Here is a 21,268-nt window from a genome sequence, read left to right as displayed (position 1 = left end):
CGACTTTCCTTGAATTTCTTTATTTTTTATAAACTATTTGATATGAATGAACCGGACTAGCACTAGAGTGCTTTACAGTGACGATTTATTTTTAAATTAGAGTTTTGATTGGCAATTTATAATACATATATCACATTTCCGGTGCCTAGTCAATTTCTTGACAACTTTGCAAGGGTGCACCCACTTGTAATTCGTACATGCAGAGAAGCACTGTTGCTTTGTGTATACAACGAGGAACATAAACCCCATCCAGTCGGTCTGGTCAGTTAAACATGTTGCCTATCTAGTTATTCCCTGACACCCCACAAAACAAAAGGGGGAAGAAAGTGGGGGCGAGAGGAAGGGAATAGACCAGACGCCCTTTCTTTGCAATGGCGCATCAATAACACTGGGTCCACATGGTACAAATACCAGTATTTCTGAGTGAGGTTCAGATAACTGGATTGACAACGTGTTTGGAACAGCTGGTAGGGACATGTAATTGGGACAGTACTAAGCTGTACAGGTTTTTTTTTGTGTGCTCATTTTTGCCATTTGATGCACAGGAAGATTTGCTGGCGGGAGGGCTAGAATCCTTAGGGCAGCTCTTTGAGAATGGCCAAGCACGCACCCTTGAAAGCTGCAAATGAACCTTTTGCTTACAGATTCTCTTATGCACAGCTCCGGCATTGGTATGTGCAGCCACACGCGTTCCCAGCCTCCTTCAACTCGCCCTGCAGGGAATGTCAGCGAGAGGTGGGACCTCCTACTCTTTATAAATGATTTCAAGATGATCTCCTCTCATCTTGACCCTTATACATGACACAGTGGGAAGCGGACCTGGGGCACTCATTAGACGACCAAGCATGGGTGGACATTTGGAGTAGAGCCCACTCATCTTCTTCCTGCATCACTAATCGGGAATGTGCATATAAACTGCTCCTCCGTTGTTATTACTCCCCATCACGTCTTCATGGCGCAAATGCGGACAGCCTGGATCATACATACATTTGTGGTGGGTTTGCCCCACTATACAAACCTTCTGGAACAGATGTGTTGCCACAATAAAGGACATCACCCCAGTGACGATCCCCAACTGCTCGGACGTGCTCTTACTGGGCATGCCGGTCCCGGGATACTATCCTAGGATGGGGAGGACTGCCAAACCCCTCACCCAATTGCTACTTGCATAAAGGATTACATCGGCCTGCACAAGGAAAACAACTGAGGGCCCCACACTGAACCTGTAGTGGACCAAGTTCTGGGACATTTTGGTGGCGGAGAAGGTCAACACAGCCAGGGCCGGTCTTTTGCATTGATTCACAGACATTTGGGCCCCACTTATAGAGTACGGTTAAAAGTTCCCAGCTCAAATTCACAAACCCCAAGATGCCCGGCATGCCTTGCAAGACACCCTTGAACTAGCATCGAATGCTCCAAACTGATGGGGCTGGGTGGTAGCCCGGATGGCCGAACTGGGGGATCCAAGTGGGAGGGGGGGGGGGGGGGGCAAAAAGAAAATCTGGGTCTGTTTGTGAATTCCTTAAGAAGAGGTTCAGTGATAGTAGGATAAAATGTATGCTTCTGTCTTTATAATATCTCTGCATGTGCAACCGGTGAAAAAAAGAAACAAGTTAAAAAAAAAAATGGCCCCTGCTCTTTTGGCTCTTTTGGTCAAGTGCTGAAACTTGGATTGAAACCCAGGTCTCTAGGGAATGAGATCTGCACGTTTGTCACAAGACCCTGTGTCCCCGCATCTGATGCTATTGAACGTGCTCTTCAGGGGGGGCTCTAGTAAGTAGCTCCAGCTCTGTGCATTGTACCTTTTTAACACTCGTTGTATCCTGAATTTGCTTTGCAGTGTTCTGAAATAGAACCTTCTATAGCTCCTCATTTGCCTCCCTACTCCGCTGCGACATGCAACATTCTATCAGAGTCTGCAGAAGCCTCCCCCTGTGTCTCCTCACCTGTGACCTCCGGTGTAAGAATTATGGTAGAGTCTCTGTCTCTCCTTCTTTCTTTTCTGCGTACCTCTTCACTCCTCTCCGCCTTGTTTCCCTTCCTTCTTTCGTAGAGAAAAGGACGCTCTCCACCTGAGGCCACCTTGACAATGATTTGAGAATCGTCAGGCGGACCCAAGGGAGCTCGCCCCCAAATTCAGGGAAAAAGCCTGGTAAGGTGCAAAAAACCCTGAGCGGAATCAGCATGCAGATGCAGGTCTTGCTTCGGAAGAAAGGTCCAAATCCTTAACTGGAGTATGCAGTGGGACCCAGGACAGCTACGGCGTAATGGCGTAATGACTGTCGCTCCAGGAAGAGGCACAATCCAGAGAGCACGGAGTCCAATAGGTTCTGAAGGTAGGTTCCAACCAGGATGACGGGACAGCCACCTATGCAGGTAAAATATGGGGAGCTCGAAAGCGAGGGCTAACAGAAAAGGTGGACGATAGGAAGGTAAGTAGAGTAAGGAAGGCAGTATCAGAAGGCAAACCAGCAAGGTGCAAGAGTGGAGGAAGTAAAGAAAAGAAGAACAGAAGGGAAATAAACACCTGAAAGCACGGAAAGAAGGAGGAAGGAAAACGCTGGCGTGCGAAGCAGGCAATCAGCGAGAGGGGAAGGAGAGGAGGAGAGGCAAACGCGGTACGCGGAAGGACGCGACCGTAAGAAGAAAAAAAAGGAATTAGAATAAATAATCTTGACTGGAACGGGGGAAAGGCAAAAATAGGCAAGGCAAGAAGTAGGGTAGGGCAAGAGGGCAAAAAGAGTAGGAACGGAGAAAAAACCGCACGGAGGAAGCACCGGGCGGTCCAACGCGGGCAGTTCGAAAGAGTTGCAGCGCGTCTGGTAAGGGGGCGTGTCAGCCTATGTAAACAAAGGCACGTTGAACACTAGTATGCTGCTGCTGATTCCGCGGTGGCCTAATGAAGCCGCCATTTATTCCATATCTTCCACGGTTGAACCGTGACACATTCATTCAACAGTAGAACCATGAATTGCGTCAATAGTAGCCAATTTTTGTATGCATGATATTGTGAAGATAAAGGAATGTTACCGGTTTAAGGGTGTTGCAACTTTTAAGCGTTTGATTTGATTCTGGGTTTTTGTACATATGTGCGGGATGAACCACAAAGGAAATTGAATTGCCTGCAGGAAAAACACATGTGAACCGAAGATCGTAATTAAGACCAGAAGAGATTCACAAAAAAGTGAAAAGTTTAAACTCTTCTCATAAAAGCCATCAGATACTTCTCTGATTAAGCAGCTAAGATTTGGATAACACTTAACGTGGAAAAAGGAAATGTGCACGTGGAGTGATATCCAAATCGTAGGGGCTGATTCGGAGAAGTATCTGTTGCCTCTAGTTTTGTGGTTCATGGGGAAAGTAACGAGTGAGTGAGTCTTGCAGGATTGCAGTGTTTTATGGGTGAGGTAAGGATACATTTTCTGGGCAAGATCCTTAAATGGCAGGCAGCAGATCCTCAACGTTTCTGCAGAGGCAGCCAATACAGTCTGTACCAAAAAAAGGAAACCCATTTGCAGACCGAAAATCAACTGCAAATGACTCGAGTTGATTTTTGTGATCCATGGCAATTTTTCTTGTTCCAACACGTAACCAAGCACAGCTGAAATGTACCCACTTCTCAAAAGTCAATGGCTGTTTTATAAAAATACAGTGATGTCTGATTTATAAATAAATAGAATGTGTTCACTTATCTCTTAAAGTTAGATACGAACTAGACAATCTGGACTTTCTTAACTGAAACGCCTCTTGAGCTCCGCAATTTTGTTTGTTTTAATGTACATTTTCTCTGGGAACTCAGTATATAAAGAAGCTATTCCTATTTGCTTAGATACGTCTGACACCGTTGAAACCGGCTGCCTCCCGGCTGCTGTTGTAGATTGCATCACGTTTTCAATATGAAGTTGGTATTTTGCAGCTGGCAGAGCATTTCCGTTGAATGTCGTGCTCCTTCTTAATGGTGTTTCTCTGTTTTACAGTACATCCACTCTGCCGGCATAATTCACAGGGTAAGTTCATGTACATGTTGTGGGTGCATGGTCATGCTCTTCTGAAGATGCGGCAGGATCACTAGGCTTGGGAAATAGTCGCCTGATAAAGTAAGGCTGCTCCTCATCCAGCCCTCTCCTCACTCCCGCCACTTTGCCCAAGTTCCAAGCTTGACTGCCTCGGATCCTCCCTGCACCCTTCATCACCTCCTCAACTTGCTCAGGACCGCTGTACATCAAATCTCCCTTCCTTCTCACCACATCTTCCTTTATTCTCACCCACATACCTTAGGACCCTGGCTTCTCATTTTGTTAATCTTTAAAATCCTTCTCTCCCTTTTTAAATCCTCTCATATTCTCACAGCCTCCACCCGAATGTCAGAAGGTCACCCGTCCCCAACCGCGTGGCACACACATTCATACTGCCTCTCCTCAATTCAAACGTTGCGACACCTGTTGACGCATGAGGTGAGCTCTTCAGAGCATGCGCCCTTTCTTTGACGCATTCCGTTCGGCTTCTTCCACCCACACCTATTAAACCTTTCCACCATCCCATTACATTTGGTCTGATACAATGCGGTTGTCTTGTGCACAAAACCACATTTCTTCCAAACCTCTTTCATAGTCCTCCCCACAAACCGTGTCCCAATCCGTCAGCCCACTAGACGGATATTCTTCTCTGTCACAATTCTTTTAGAAAAGCCATCACACTCCCTGCACTAGTCTCCCTTACAATCCTGAACTCCATCCATCTCGACAACATGTCAACCACAACAATAATAAACTTTCCTTGTCCTCCACCTACATCCACAGGACCCAACACGTCCATAGAAAGTTTCTCCCAAAAACCCTTGGGGGAGTGCACCTTTTATCATCAGCTGCAAAACCACCTTTACGCCCTTCCCTACTTTCTTGCAATCAACACAATTTTCTAATCTTTTCTCAATCAACCTTTTCAAAACTTGGCCACCAATAATCAGTAGGGCTTTAGTTCATGACACACCAATGTGTACGTGCAAGACCAATGAATTGTTCTCCTAAAGCTTCCCCACCTAAAATAAACCCTTCACAACGCTCAACTCCTCTCTCGCCTCCTAATGGGCTCTTTTCCACCTCTTAATTTACATATATTTTTTTTTTTTCTTGTTTTTGGTTTATTTAAGGAGAAAACCTTTACAGTTAATTCTTTACGATACATAATATGCATTAAAAATTGTTAAAAAAATAAACAAGGACTAAAAAATGACATAAAATAGTGGAGTAAACACATTCACATATACAGGTTACACATAACAGTGTTTCATCAGCGCTTAATGAAACACCTTGCAGTTAGAACAAACAGTTTCTAAACTCTCTAAGAACATTCAATGCACATGATGATTACAAAATTAAAGAAACACAATATAAATAAACAATATAAATGAACAACCACAATATAAATGAACAAAGGCATAGCAATCTATGCTCATTTTCAGAACAATACAATAGTCAGATGAAACAAATTATATAGGATAATAGTCGCTATTAGATAAATAAAACAAATCTTTAGCCGAAATAGTTTCTAAACTGTTTCCCGAAGGTTATTCAGTCAGTTGTCAGTACTTCTACCATTTTAGCTTCAATAATTACAAGTAAGTTTATCAATTTAAGAATCAGGCTTTGACTATAACCTTCCATGCAACGTCTCCAAAGAGATTCCCTTGAGATAACTGAACAAGAAAAGGAACTATCAAATATTTGGATACGCCATAACTCAAAATAAGAGCAATAAATCACCAGATGTTTTAGCGTTTCGGGTGTATCAACATTTTCACAAAAACGACAGAAAGTCGCATCAGGACTCTTAGAACCAACGGCCCAATTTTGTGTACGTTGACGTGTGAGAAATTGATTTAATCTGAAACTCATATAGATTTTCCTTGCAAACGCAGAAGGAAGCTGTATTAGATATTTTAGTCTACATTCCCATTTGCCTCGAAAAAGGTTGTATTCATCAAATGATGGATAGGTACCCATTTTGTCCATCATCATGCTCCAAAAGAATCTTTGGTATTTTTTTTTTGACTCGGTAGCCACATGCTAATGGAATCAGGAGTCTCATTAATTTTTGAGAGAATATTGGTAATTTTTATAGTTTGAAAATGTAAAGATTTTATATATGAGTCACCCAAGATTTTGTTCAATTCGGAATATAAAGTGTTCTTAGGCGGGTTAAGCATTTTAGAGTAGTTTGTGATACATCTCCAATTGTGTTTTACTGACAAAGGTAATATATTCAGTTCATGGCATATCATTACATTTGGAATAGATAAAGCCATGCCCAATACAGTTTTCCACAGCTTTCCCTGCAATATATTCAGGAAATCATCAATATCATAGCTGCAGATATCTAGGGAGTATAGAATAATGGGTTCAACTTTCTGGAGATAGAATTGAATAAGAGGAAGTAAAGAGAACATGCAGTATCGATGGAAAATAATTTTCATTTGTGAAGCAAGAGTTTTCACTTTTTGGTTGAGAAATTGTTTCCACATTGTTACAGAATATGAGTCAGTAAGAGGGTAACCTTTGTACCGAATCGAAACAGCGTATTCTACTTTCATACCATTTGGGTACCAGGAAAAGCGATGCGGATTTAGTTTTCCACCCGAAAAAATAAGTATGGAGGATTTCATAGGATTAGGAAAAAGATTATGGGTGTGGGCAAAGTTTGCAAATAGATCTAATTTCCTTTGAAGCCCAAAAGGGGTTCGGTCAAAGAATAGTAGGTCGTCTGCAAAACCCATCCAATCCAACTTGATGTTACCAAGCTTGGCTGGAAAACACTCTCCAGTCACCCATGTCTCATCCAGACCCAGGAGATCTAAATTGAATAGCACCACTGCCATGATACAACCCTGTTTCACCCCCATTTCCGTTGAGATGGGGTCAGAAAGAGCTCCTTCTTTGTTCAGCCGGATGCGATAGGATGTATTTTTATGCAACAAAGCAATCAATGCAACCAGATGATGCGGGATCCCCATGGCCAGCATTTTCTTCCACAATATCTCACGAATGACGCAATCAAAAGCTGCAGTGAGGTCCAAACTAGGTATGTAGACAGGGCCTTGTTTGGAGGAGGAAGTAAAGGCCTGAAGGTGACAAAGAATGATGGCATTAAGAGGACAACCTATATGTTTCCTAAAACCTACTTGATAGGGAGACATAAGGTTGCCATCATTGATGTACATTTGTAATTCTTGTAACAGAAGTAAAGAAAAAACTTTTGAGGAGGCGTCAGTTAACGCTATTGGACGATAGTTTGCAGGTAAATTAGGAGGACCTTTTTTATAGATAGGAATAACAAGGGCAGAGGTCCAAGACGGAGGAATAATACCGGAAAACAGAATAGAATCAAATTTGATTTTAAGAATACGAGCCCAAAAGGTAGGGTTAGCTTTGTATACACAGGGGGGTATACCATCCGAACCAGAGGCCCTGGAGGGTTTAAGTTTCCCTATAGCCTCAATGATATCGCCAATCGACCACAAAGGTAATGTTTTGAGAGGTAGCTTAGGCTCGCCACCTTTTAGCGTGTTAAAACGGTCAGGTAGTTGAAATTTAGGTCTAATGTAGGCGACCCAGGTTTCAGCAGAAATCACTGAGTCAATCGTAGTAGCAGAGTCACAGGAGATAGTACGCAAGGTATTCCAAATTTGCCTGGAGTCATGTTTTAGTAAGTGGTAGAAGACTTTTTGATTGTCTTCATAGTGTAGGTGACTCTTCAACCATTTTAGCTTATTTCTGTAGCGTTGTCTAACAGTTCTAATAAGGTCAGAGCAGGTTGATAGGGAAGTGTTGCCTTTTCTAAGTTTTCTAATCTCTGAGTTTTTTTTAGCTTTCAAGTGCGCCACTTGAAGGTTAAATTTGTGAGTATGGTTGAGAAGGACATGGGTCTTCTTTTTTAAGGATTCTTTTAATTTTAAAAGATGGATTTTAATTCTGTTTGTATTTATATTGTCAATTTGTAGAAGGGGAATACCTTCTAGGTTGGAATGATGAATGATGTCATAATCGCACTCAAGGCAGTCGATGAAAGTAAGGCATACTTTGTGATTCCACTTCACAGATAAGGCATGGCGATCAGGTTCTATTAGAGCAAGTAACAACTCGTCATTATAACGAGACATAGGAATATTCAAGGACAGGGATAGTATCATGTGGTCTCCTATTGCTGGATCTATAATCATCACGGAGTCCACACACGAGTATAGCCTTGAAGAGACAAAAAAATAATCAATTAGAGATTTGTAGTCAGCTCTTGCCCAGGTGTAATTGAAAGGTTCGAGTTGGAATAGCGGAGTTTGCATATCCCACTCCAGAAAAGAAGAGTTCCACATTTGCCCATATCTCTTAGAGACCATTGAATGGTTGTTCCACATAACACTAGAATGAGAATCTTCATCATAACAATAGCAATTTAAGTCACCCCCTGCAATTATCCTGGCTGTGGGAAACAATATAAATCCTTTTTCAAGCACAGCATTCAGTTCATCTAAAATGGTCTCAATTGACATACTTAATTTATTCCAATAGATGCAAAGCAATATAAGAGTCATGGAAGGGTCCTCATCATCAATCAATGCACAAGCTAAAATAGAAGCAGAACAACTAATCAATTCTGTAGAACATCTGTAGGCTGAATTAATCAAAATCGCAAGACCACCTGATGGTCTTCCACAAAGACCACGCCTTGCAACCTGAACGAAGGCAGACTAGCCCTCTATTACAAAGTTAGTTTGGCACATGGTCTCCTGCAAGAGCATTATATCCGGTCTTTGATGGTAATTAAGAGAATACCATTTTTTAAAATTACCCAGACCGCATGGATTCCATGAAAAGATTAGTAACTTTGCCAGGCTAGGATTCACTCATCCCACTCGAAGAATTTGACACTTGAACAATATTAGGATCCTTCCATGACGACTCCTTTATCGCCGATACAAAAGCCATAAATTGTTTCATGGTCTTGGCATCAAGATTGAATAAATTGCCTGCATTAGAACATGGCAAGATGCTTTCAGCTATAGGAGACAGCATTTCCACAAAGGTTGTAGCTTCTTCAACTGATGCAAAAGTGGTAGTTACTAAGCCGATGGATGCTAGATCATCTTTATGTTCCCATAATAATTTCAAAATAAATAGAGACATGAATTTACAGATCATTCTGTTGTTATTCACATCTGCCAATTTCACCCAGTCAATATCGTTAGAGCGGATGATACGAAGAGCTGGAATGTCTTGGATGGCAGTCATCACAAACGTGCGATTCAGACGCGTCTTTCCATAACGTTCAGGGTCGCTTTCCCATCCCATTACAGAAGCCGACTTAATATCTATAAAATGGGCCTTTGCAGGACTGTTTTTTGGCAATGAATTCAAGCGGTCAGAATTGAACTCGGGCTGACCTTTTTCTTGTAATTTGACATGAGCGGGTAAACCACCCAACATAGTACCTACTACAGCAGTCTTCACCCCATCGGAGTGAACGCTGCTGCTGTTAAGAGTAGGCTTAGTTGTGTTGGCTTTAGTTTTTTCCCATTTTATATTTAAGGGAGCACCTGACCCATTGTCTAGGCCAATGATCACTTTTTCTGTCTTTTTAGGATCCAACAAGGGATAAAAATTAGAAAGAGTAGATTGTTTCTGGAACGGAAGAGAAGCTCGAGAGACAGGTACCAAGTTCACATTTACTGGACCATCATCCCGACATACACTTTCTTTCTTATCGTTAGAAACAACCCTTTTTGTCTCTTTGGACACCAGACACACATCAAAAGCACCCTCTTTGTTAGTTTCCAATACCTTTTTCGGTCCAAAAGCCTTTTTCTGTATGGCTGGGGCCGTCTGAATAGGTTCTGCAAGGTTCAACATTGCTTTAGACTCGTCATTCAATTGGTTCAAATCAATGATAGTATCACCCCCAGATAAGTTACAAATGTCTCTCATATGTGTGTTATGCTTATCAATTTTTTCACACCTTTGATTTTTTTGTTTTTTTTCTAAATTTCCTTTCATTTTTTTAATGGGAAGATTTCGCTTTTCTGCACGTGCCTGAGCTCTTCGTTGTTTTTTTGTTTGGGGAAATGGAGGAATCGCTACTTCTTGTAGGACAACAGAGATTTTTTCTCCAGTTGGATTTAATTCAAGACTCTCTTCACATGGGTCGATAAGATCAACCAACGCAGATGGGCTGTCCAGACAAGCATCATTTTTTTCATCTCCTCCAGGACTATGCACTCTTATCACTGGAGCTGATAAAGCTTTAAGAGTGGTAGCCAACTCTGAAACCAAGACTGTCAATGAAGCAATATTTGAGGCATTTACGTCCTCTGATTTCTTTATAGGCAGGCCAGTGGAGTTCATGGGACCAGGTCTAAACTGAGAGCCCTCAGACACTGCCTCTGCAAAGGATTTAGTTTGTGTAGCAATATTGTGGAAATTGGAAGTCTCCACCTTTTTATGACACAGAGACGAGAACGTGTTGCATGATTTAGTTTGTGTAGCAATATTGTGGGAATTGGAAGTCTCCACCTTTTTATAACACAGAGACGATAACATGTTGCAGGAGAGCAGCATGCCCTCCATTTTACTTTGCTTAGTTATGAGATCAATCATTTGAATCTGCAGAGTTTTTAATTCTTTGTGAGTTTGCACATGACCCTTATCCAATAAATGTAAGATCCGAGTTAGAACAGGGAAGGTTTCAAAACATTGTTGGTATTCTTCATCACAATTTTTCTCGATTTCCGGGACATGAGTAGGCTGTGATATAGGTTTAGGAGATAGCGACTCATTAAGTTCATACTGAGAAACACCAGTAATTTCCGGACCAGGAGAAGGGAGAAAATCTAGAGGCAACAATTTTTCTAAATTTGGAGAGCTCATAGACTGAATAATTGGAGCGCCAGCACTAGGCTTTCTGTGTACAGAAATACCACCCAATGAACGTGCTTCTTTTTGGGCACTAGGTTGAGAAGGAACCGAGTAAGAGTAAGATGGAGGATTATTAAATAAGAAAACATTTTCAATCCCATGTTTGCTTTTATTCACAGGGGTTGAAGGTTCATATGATAGTCTTATACGCTTTCCGAGTTCCATCTCAATCGCAGGTGCTAGCATAGAGAAATCAGCCGGATGAAATCCAAGTCTCTCTATCCCCATCTCTTTTCTAATAGCCTCTCTATCGAGGCTAAGATCAAGAATTGGCTCTTCGTTGCCCCATCCTCTAGGGGATAATTTATTGGCTTCTTTGACAGAGATGGACCCTTGTATTTTATTGTGAGCCATTATATTTTGGTTCATGGGGGGAGACTTTGACTCCCGGGAAGGACTCATGGACATATTCAGCTTTGAGTAGTTAGCTTTTAAGGGTTCATGTTCAGTCTCTGCATGAACCTCGATTTTAGAGCCTACGATCTCATAAGTTTCACTGCCAGCTGGAAGTGTCAAAGGCTTAGAAGAAGAAGAATCACTAGATAAACATAAAGTTTCAGACTCCTTCAAAGCTTCTTTAGTCGCAGAGGGAGATGTTTTAACACCATAGCCAGCTGGGGAATTGATAACCATGTCCACCACCCCGTTTCCAGATTTCAACAACCCTGACACTGTACCAAGGGAGGCTATTTTTTCTAGGGAGACATCGGTGATAGAATTGAGGTTAACCTCGAGATCCTCCTCTATAATAGCAGGGGGTGGAGCAATGTCTAGCAATGAAGATATGTCATCCGAGTCCACCTCAGTTTTTTTTTTTTAATGTAGTTGTTAAATTTTTTGCCACTACGAAGGCCCTCGGCCATAATGATGGTACTTAAGGGCAAAACTATTTGACGCCAAAATATAGCCTAGAGCTAAAACCTCTCAGTCGAATAAAATGCCAGCAATCACATCAAACAATATAAGCGGTGGTAATCAGTACTGGAGAGCCTTGAATACCTTATCCTTTTCATTCAATGTTAAATCTAATCAAACCTCATTGAAAAAAAAACGCATACATCAGCCTTAGACAGTGGCAAAGATGATTACCAACAAATAAAGCCCTAAGAGTGTCAACTATAAGGCTCTAGACCACCCCACCTCAGACGCCGAACAGCCCAACAGCCGGTGCACTTATGAATGCACTTCCGAATGCGCGCGCGCGATGCGCGTGCACTGGATTATTTGAAGATGTAGCTTGAGAGCGAGGCTGAGTGGGGGGCGTGCCTAAAGAAAAGTCAAAAGGCGGAGCTGCAGAAAAATAGGAAGAAAGAGAGGAGAAGTTGAAAAAAGTGTGCCCGCAAATACACAGTTAACACAAATAGCACAGATAGCAAAAAAACACACAGGAGCAGCCTGAGTCGTTTGAAGTCCAAGTAATTACTTAGGCATGTTGCAACGTGAACGAAACTTCCTCTTTCCGACTCGGTGCTAATGATAGAGAAACAAGTAACCAAGTTCAGCAAAGTCCGTGAATGGAGCAGCACGGCTCCAGTCTCCAGCAGCGTGGCAGCCCAACAGCCGGTGCACTTATGAATGCACTTCCGAATGCACGCCTTTCTGTACATTTCTGTACCCATCCATACGGCACACCTTGAACAGCTCGTGCTATCGTCTCGTCGGAAGCCAAACCTGCTTCCCGCTCCATCCTTTCCACGGCCCCATCATACGTCACAAACACCATGTCCGTTCCCTCATCTACCCCTCTCTCTTCAGCCCCACCCTATGCGAGACCAACAATCCGCCATTCCGCTTCCTTTGCCCGGTCTCGCCGCCATGCTAAATGCATGATTTTGCATCCTTGCAAAGCGATGAGGAGACCTCCGACAGCTCAAACACGAAAGGAGTTCACACCGCACTCGCCAGAATTCGTCAAGCCGCATTAACACACCCGGGGGCTGGTGCTAGTCGCCAATGAAATAAAGTTGGGTAATACAGTAAGACTTTATCGGTCACCATGTATTATCCTTAAACTTGGTAGCTGCAGCCCCAAGCAGAGCCAGCTCAGTCTCCTTCCTCAGCCAACTCCTGAATGCTGGAACACACATCCTAGCATTTTTCCTCCAACATACCACAATCTACATTCCAACACCACCTTCTAAATCCATCCTCATCCAGCCACATATAACAGTTTGCAGTCCAAATTGTGAGCGGCGGAACTGCGCATGTATATATGAGTGGTGTTTCTAACGCTGGAGAGCAATGGAACGCTGTACATACGGGGCTCACTCGGAGGGGGTGGGCGTTAAACGTTAGGGTGCTGGCAGTGACCCGCTATGACTCTGGATGCAGCAATTCCACTGCTCCTTGCATTGATGTGCCGGATTCCTCTGTGATTTTCACAAGACAAAGCGTATGCAGGTTTCTTGAGTGAAGCTGATAAAGCGGCTCATTATTCCATCTTCCACGACAGTCATTTGGTATTTATAATGAGCGCGTTAACTGTGAAAAAAGGCTTTTTATAGTCGTTGCCTAGGTTACTGACATGTCCGTCTGGCTGCACTGTAGGTGGTGGTGTTTATTCATCTAGAATTCTCTACCAAAAATGCAAAAGTACATAATGCTTTATTAGATGGTGTTGCAGCATGGGCCTTGGGTGGAGGGAGAATCTGCCCCCCCCCTTGTCTCTTCTGCCTTGTCACCTTCTCTCCTCTGCCCTTGACACCGAGATTGGTAGGGGTTCAATTGATAGCGGGTGAGGGGAATTGCCCCCCTTCCTGACTCCACCCATAAACACTTCGGTAACATAATGACATTTGACGCAGAGTTGCGGGGGGAGCTAAAAAGACTCCCCCATGGGTAGCATGCACTCAGTAAATGCAGCATACAGACATGCCACTTTTGCCATGACCACGGCCACGGCTCCTACTCAACCTGCAGGGGTGACGAAGTTGGGGGAATGGCCAGGAACTGGGATCAGGAAACAGATGGACATTTGCATGTCCGGACAGCAGAATTGAGCACAACGATTGAACCGAGACTAGCGTACACAATGTGCCACAGCCAATTGGTTTGCCTGGAATCTGGCACAGAAGCACACTTGCCAAGCAGGCGGGTGGCTCCGTGCACCACTTGGGCTGAAGTGTGGGGGAGAAGCCGGGCAAGTTGACTTTGTGCCGCAGAAAGTCAGTCTTGTGTCTGTTGGAGATAGGTTTAATATCTTGTGCCCCGCACAGTCCCCTGTTCCACAAAAGGCACTGCCCTGCTTTCAAAGTGGAACACCTGCTTTCTAGCCCCACTTGTTGTGAATTGCTTTCGGCCCATGTCCAGCTTTTCTCTTTACCTCGGCTATCCGTCCTCAAGCTCAGCCGGGCCTGCAGGATGCTCTCATGGAAGGCAGAGATGGTACACGATGATGAAGAGTTTGCCACCATAGGAAACGGTGTACACCAATTCCTCTTTTTATAACGCCCCAATGCAGACATCACTTTGGCATCCTGCAATTCCATGTTGTGGTGTGAGATAGGAGACTTTGCCAACTGGCTTCCAGAGCATAAAATGGATCAGTTTATGGCACACACAAAGCAGAAGCCAAGCTGTGGCATCGGGCTAACTTGAGGCACCATCCTACTACCTTGATACCAGGGTCATTTGTGTTGGTTCTGACATATGAGAGGCCTGGCTGTGAAGCACTAAGGGGTTTCCCGAGACGTAAGATAAGGTATTGGGCCTTCCTTTTGTTGCCCTACTTCTTCACCCCACCACTGATGGGATGGGGGGAAAAAAGAAGACTGATAACCGTACTGTTTAGTCATTTAAGACCATTTCTAAGTCAATCCAAAAACCGGTTCTGGCTACCTCCAAAGAATAGGGTTGTAGCCGGTCACTCAAGGCCTTCAGGGAAGTCGAACGGAGGCCTCATGAGTAAAGAGATGGGTAGGACTGTTCCTCTTGTCCTTCAGGAAAGCGCAGCACAGCCAGAGGAATTCTCCTCTCCTCGCCAAGTGGATCCCACGGCCAAACCAAGACCTTCACAGAAGGCTCAAGAAATGTTGCAAATCTCAGATATTCAAGGATTTGTATTTTAATTTTCAGGGGCCTATGTCTCACTCTCTCTCCCATCTAAAAAGCACCAATCCTTCCTAGCCCAGTCGCCCCACTCCCCAGACTAGTATATACCACAGATTCCACCTACCTCCTAGTTCTTACTCCTACTACAAGTCCCAAAGGCCTGATGCCTTCTGCAGACACTTCCTAGACTGTCCCTACCCAATCCAGAGGGGAGTGGGATAATAAGGTTATCAGAGTGCGCCTTCCAGGCAATGCCCAATGTGGTCTCCTTTCTATCTCGCCCCTTGCACACTCCCCCCCCCCTCCCTTCCTAGTGTTTTCTTCTCCCAACTCTCCTCCTTCCAGCTCCACCTTCCTTCACTCCTTTTATTCACTGCCCTCCTCCTCTTGCTTTGATGTTGCTTACTCCTGATAAGACTACACACACACACACACTCACACTCACACTCACACTCACTCCCACGCTCACTCCCACATACACACACTCACTCCCACACACACACTCACTCCCAGACACACACTCACTCCCACACACACACTCACTCCCACACACACACACACACACACACACACACACACACCCCCTGTCCAGCTCCTTGATGTTTGCCACTCACAGCCTGGTGCTGGGCTTTTGTGGTGGGTCAGACACAGGAGGCAGACAACTGGACATTTTATAGGGTCTCAATTGGACACCTCTAGCACAGGCGGTCAATTGCTTTTGCACATTTTGTTACTAAAAGCCAAGGGTAATCGTGCATGATGCCAGAGTTGGGTCAAGAGTTGGAGAGTTCACAGGATTGTTGTGTGCCTACATAATGTAATGTGGATCTCTTTTTTCCTCTTGTTTATAGGATCTAAAACCAGGGAATCTGGCAGTAAATGAAGATTGTGAATTGAAGGTACACTGTAAAAACCTTTCTTCCTGGGCAGGTTTTTGATTTAATTATAGTGGTAATGGTTAAAATATCAAGTACATTTAAAATAGTTTTGTTTGGCCAAAACTTTAAAAAAAAATGCATTAAAAAAATATAAAACGGATTACAGCATATAACATGTAGACCAATAGCCTAAACCATCAATATGTCCCAGCAAGTCCTTAAGCAATCTAAACCCAAAGGCAAAAGGTCCCACAGAAGAGTATTTCCATAAAATGGAAATAAAGAAATTGCACCTTTTAAGGATCACAACAGCAGGCTCCCTGCACATAACCCCCTCTGCATGATGTACCAGATATTAAAAGGAGGAGTTGAAGGCAAAGTGGAAAGTGAGAGGGAGCCGTTGTGCAGCTGGTAGCTGAATAAACGGGGACAGTGGGCAGACGGTATGGAAAGAGGAGCGAGATGTAGGGTAGGAAGCTGCAGCAGGCACACCCTTCAATAAATAGTCAAGACACAGGACAGGAAGTGGAGCTTCTTCCAGCCGAGAGCAACTGCAGCTTAGTGGAGGAAGAATGAGAGGCGAGTGCAGAAGATAGGAGAGGAGAGAGACCACAATAGGAACTGTTAAGAATGGCCTACTGAAGGCAGCAGGGACATTGAGAAAAAATGAAAACCAGAAAATGAGCAGATGAACTTGAAGAAATTAGAAGAATGGCCGAAGGCAAGGAGTGGAGACAAACTGGCAGAGGGATGGGCAACAACAAAATACAGACACGAGCGCTGAAAAAGTTCCAGTAAAATTGAGAACAGGAAGCCGGAGGCAGCGTGGGTGATGGAATATGGGGTCAAGGAAGGAGAAGAGAAAAGACGGCACTTCGTATTTATAATTGGTTATTTATAACCCGCTTAATACCCAGAGGTTTCTAAGCGCTGACCCAGGGATCGAATCTGTGGTGCTCTGTGTCGTCTTGCTTCCAAGGTGAGCACGTTGCCCCTGCGCTTTCCTCCCAAGACAGGTAGCAACATGGTTACCTGCTTTAGTCCCTTTCTCAGACTATCCAAAGTTTCAGAAAGGTCTCCTCTAGGGGGATCAACGATACAAGCCAAAAAGGATACTGTGGTGGTGTGAACACAAGTTGGGTTTGACTTACTACCCACCGGTTAGGCTGGAGAGGCTGCCACAAAAGTGCTACAGCTCAAGGTTTGAGATCAAGCAAGATGCAGATCGCTGGTTGCAGAGTGATCCCAAGGCTCACTGGGATAGTATGTCGGTGATGGAGGTTCAGGGAACAACCTGTGTACCTGCAGCCAAGAGAAGCAGAAGGGGGTGAACCACTAAGGATTCCGGGTCCAAGGACCCGGCAGTGAGCACTTGTGTGCTGTCTGTCGAAGATACAGCCAGAAATGTCAGGTGGATAGTTGTGTGGGTACCGGTTTGGGTCTGGCTACATTGTGGAGAACACTGCGGCTGGGTGTCTCTGATCAGTGTGAATTGAACCCTAGTTGCAGAAAGGACCCAGGCAAGGCGATCCCAGTGAGGAATGCACTCAGGAAGTCTACCCTCAAGACGGGAGACACCAGAGCTGCAATACTAGCAGGAGAAGCACTCTGGAGAATAGGCGAGGATCACAGATGACTAGTGCCAAGGGTCAAGCCGGTCTCCAGGAAACTGTCCCAAGGCAAAGACAACGGCTGGCGATGTCCCAAGATATTCCACAATGAGCTGAGGTGGAGATGCGTGTAGCGCTGGTGTGTTTGTGCCAGCTCCCACGTTTAGGCATCATGACCAGAAGGACTTCTCCAAGAACAGGAGAGTGGGAGGCCATCCAGATAGGCCAGAAAGCTTGGCTGCAAGAAGCAAAGGAGCAGCCTAGGCCTTGATTCCGCCAGCACAGAGTCGCAGGGAAGCGGAGGCCAATGGGACAGGGACACATGCATCATGTAATGCTCACACCAGGATTCTCAGCATCAACCCATCGCCTCGGCGGTCTTCCGTGGAGCTCAGGAATGGATCGGTGGAATGTACCGTGTATCCCTCTATATGCTGTTATACACAGGCGCGTGCAACTCCAGCCCACCACCCCACAGACATTCATTACATTTCTGCCAGCAAATCTATAGGGCCAGGCCAGGGAAACCTCTACATACTCGGGCTCACCCACACTTTTATGGATTGGGAAGTCTGGAGGACCATAAGCCAGTTCAGACTGCCTGAGCAGAGGATGGCTTTGGGGTCAGCGTGAGCCTCCGACAGCAAAACAGACTTGTTGTCTGTGCCTCAGGGCCCACACAGACCAGGCTGCAAATCAAAATGGCTGGAGTAGGACTTGGAAACATACCATGAGGACCAAAAGCATACCATGTGCAAGTGCCTTTAGCTACTAATGCAGTAAACATGACTACAACCATGGTGTAGCCAAAAGCAAAGCAAAGTACAGCTCACAAAGGCCTACGGCACAACACATTTGCATGGTAGTAAATCAAAATGGGGTGCTTATAAACCACCCTGCCTGGAAGCCTTTTGTGTTCAGGGCAGCACCTCTGAAAAGGGGTTGCAGCAACAGGGGCACGTTTTGGAATCTACAAAAGAACCTCAAACATAGAATTCTACCCCAACAGGAAGCCTGGCTTTATTTCATCATTATGAAGGTCACTTGCCCGAAATATGTATATTATTCCAACTGACTGGGCAAAAGTGTAGTCTATTGTGAATACACAAGCCGTGGCAGAGCAAGATTTAGCACAGAGCTGTCCAACTCGAGGGCCGGGTCCATGTCGGGTTCTCAGGATATCCCATATTGATATTCATGAGGTTAATTTGCATATAATGATTCTAAATGTATGCTCATTTTTCTCATGAATATTAATGAGGGAGATCCGGAAAACCCATCAGAATCCCAGCCCTCGAGGCCCGGGGTTGGACAACCCTGGTTTGACACTTTTTCATTTCAAATGGCTCTTCCCCTGTGTTGGGGATTAGAGGAGAAAGCGTGTGTAAGGGGGTGCTCAACAGGAGGGCTGGGATGGTACTTCTGAGACTTGCTGATCGCCCTTTTAGTGAAGTGGGACAACTACCAGTGCACACATGCATTTTACCAACTACTTGGTCCCGTTGAGCGTGCACTGCGATCCAATCATTTCCATTGTACAATGTGTTTCCATATGTGAACGGATGTCTTGCCTTTCCTTTCTATTCTCTATAGATACTGGACTTTGGACTGGCCAGGCACACTGACCGTGAAATGACTGGCTACGTGGTCACACGATGGTACCGAGCCCCGGAGGTCATACTTAACTGGATGCATTACACTCAGACAGGTAATGGTTATACGGCAGCCGCGCCGGCCACCATATACACTCCCAACGGATGCGTGCAAATTCCATCTGCAAGTCTGTGTAAAAGCAATGCCGTGTTCTTAGACCCCAAAATCTTTTCATAGGGGTCCGACCAGAGGTGAGAGGCCAATGTAACACAGAACTGGCCCTAATATAATAGTTCACATGACACCAAATGTCTACCTATTTCAAGAGATCTTTCAGAACAAAGGGAGAAACCAAAGTTGCGTAATGGTTTATTAATCACCCATCAGTCTTTAATATCTTCATTTTAATCAAGTGTTTTCAAAGACTTGAACATTATTTGGGAATTTTTCGATAGGACACCAATACCCATGAATGGGGTCCCATGATTGACAAATACCGCATAGGTGCAAATTATATTGGACCCCCTAAAATAGGGTCCACCAGTCATTAGTGGCTCTGAATAAACCGCTAAACCTCATGTTTTATTTTCGTATCGTTGTGTGTTGCACTGGATTGTCATTTGCACAGTCTCTGTTCTAACGATTGTGACTCTTTTGAACACTTTGGGTCAGGCGTTCATTGAGTGAGGAACGGACACACAGAAATTGCGTACATTGCAGCGTACATTGCAGAGTGTGACACATTTTGCGTGGTTTGCACACAGTTCTCGCTTCTTTTGCAGTCCATCGTTTGCATTCAGGTATCTGTTTTGAACCAAGAATGTGTACATGCTTTTGTGACCTGGAGTGTTTGTTTAGTTTTGTGACCTGAAACACTGCGCCCCACAAAAAAAAACGGGTATTGGTGAACCTATCGGAAAAACGCTCACATTTTTTTTAAAAGTCTTTAAAAACACTTGTTTAAAATGAAGGGAATCGCCTCGTTTTGCCCTCACTCTAATTTCGGAGAGGGTAAGTGGGTGGTTGGATCCTTTTTTTTCAGCATGTTAAAAATGGATGGGTCTGTAATTTGGAAATGTTTTCAAGGTACTCCAAGAGGTTTAGGCAATGCCTCGGGCGCCTGGGAGTTTTCACATGCAATGTTCAGGTCTCGCCCTGCATCTTGCTCTACAGTGCTCTATTCTTTCTGCTATCCTTGAATGCTTTGGGAGCTTTTAAAAAATATCCGAGTTTGGTAGAAAAACAAATGCCGGGAGATTCAGTTATCAGATGGGGCCAGATATTTAGGGCCATGCCGCTCTTCCTTTCCACCAGGACTGGCAATTGGTGGTGACCTTTTAGGGAAGCCGAGAGTAGACTGCGCCAATGAGTAAAGTCCATCTCAAGGATTGTCTGTCTGCATCTACACTTCTCGTTGTAACACTGGAAACACCACAAAAAATGAATCCAACTTTCCCGCTAGGAATGGAAATGTTTAAGAGAATGTGTACTTGGTTAGGAGTTTCCCGTTTTTTTTTTCTCTTCTACTCTTTAGATTTTGTTTCTTTTAAAAAAGAGAACGAAAAGTGGTATCTTTGTGGTTCCTTTGTGTTGGATGGGGTATTATTTTAAATTGGCGAGCAGTGGCCATGGACCTCCAGGTAAGCTTTAATCCTTCTGTTCCTTGTTTTCTCAGTGGACATTTGGTCTGTGGGCTGCATCATGGCTGAGATGTTCACCGGCAGGCCGCTCTTCAAAGGAAATGATCGTATCCTTTGCCATTTGTGTTGATTATCTGAGAAATTTAATGTTTCTGCCCGCTGAATAGCTGTGTGAAATAAATTAGTTTTTTTCAATTCTGCTGACGCTCTTTATTGATTTTAGCGACTAGTATTCCAAGAAAAGCATCTTTATGGTTTACCTAAAAATAAAACTAAATTTTTTCCCATTTAATTCTTTCCTTTGGCAAAACTGCAATTCATTCATTTGTTTTCTGAGAAATGATCCACAGATGAGATCTGTCAATTGCCATGTTTTTATGTTGAAATGTCTCAATTAGCATCCGAAATTAAAATGCAACGCTTTGTCTAATTAAAGTTCCGGGCATAGGTTGGAAATAAAGTGTCTCATTTTTACTGGCAGTAGGAGCTGGCCACCCTTTCCTTTTTAGTGCCCACTTTTATTTATGCCGTAAGTC

General features: G+C 44.1%; 1 protein-coding gene across 1 annotated transcript in view; it reads left to right on the top strand.

The window, feature by feature from the left end:
* MAPK12 (mitogen-activated protein kinase 12) overlaps positions 1-21,268 on the top strand; it is a 213,132-nt gene that overhangs the window by 112,864 nt on the left and 79,000 nt on the right. Inside the window, exons 5-8 of the mRNA XM_069627850.1 lie at positions 3,978-4,007; positions 15,863-15,910; positions 19,093-19,207; positions 20,768-20,839. Of these exons, the coding sequence (XP_069483951.1) occupies positions 3,978-4,007; positions 15,863-15,910; positions 19,093-19,207; positions 20,768-20,839 (265 nt within the window). The remainder of the gene's footprint in view (positions 1-3,977; positions 4,008-15,862; positions 15,911-19,092; positions 19,208-20,767; positions 20,840-21,268) is intronic.

Source organism: Ambystoma mexicanum, chromosome 12 (assembly GCF_040938575.1).
Source record: "Ambystoma mexicanum isolate Mex_15411 chromosome 12, UKY_AmexF1_1, whole genome shotgun sequence".
Classification (NCBI taxonomy): domain Eukaryota; kingdom Metazoa; phylum Chordata; class Amphibia; order Caudata; family Ambystomatidae; genus Ambystoma; species Ambystoma mexicanum.
The sequence above is the reverse complement of the archived record's forward strand: the minus strand, read 5'-3'. Positions and strand labels throughout refer to the sequence as shown.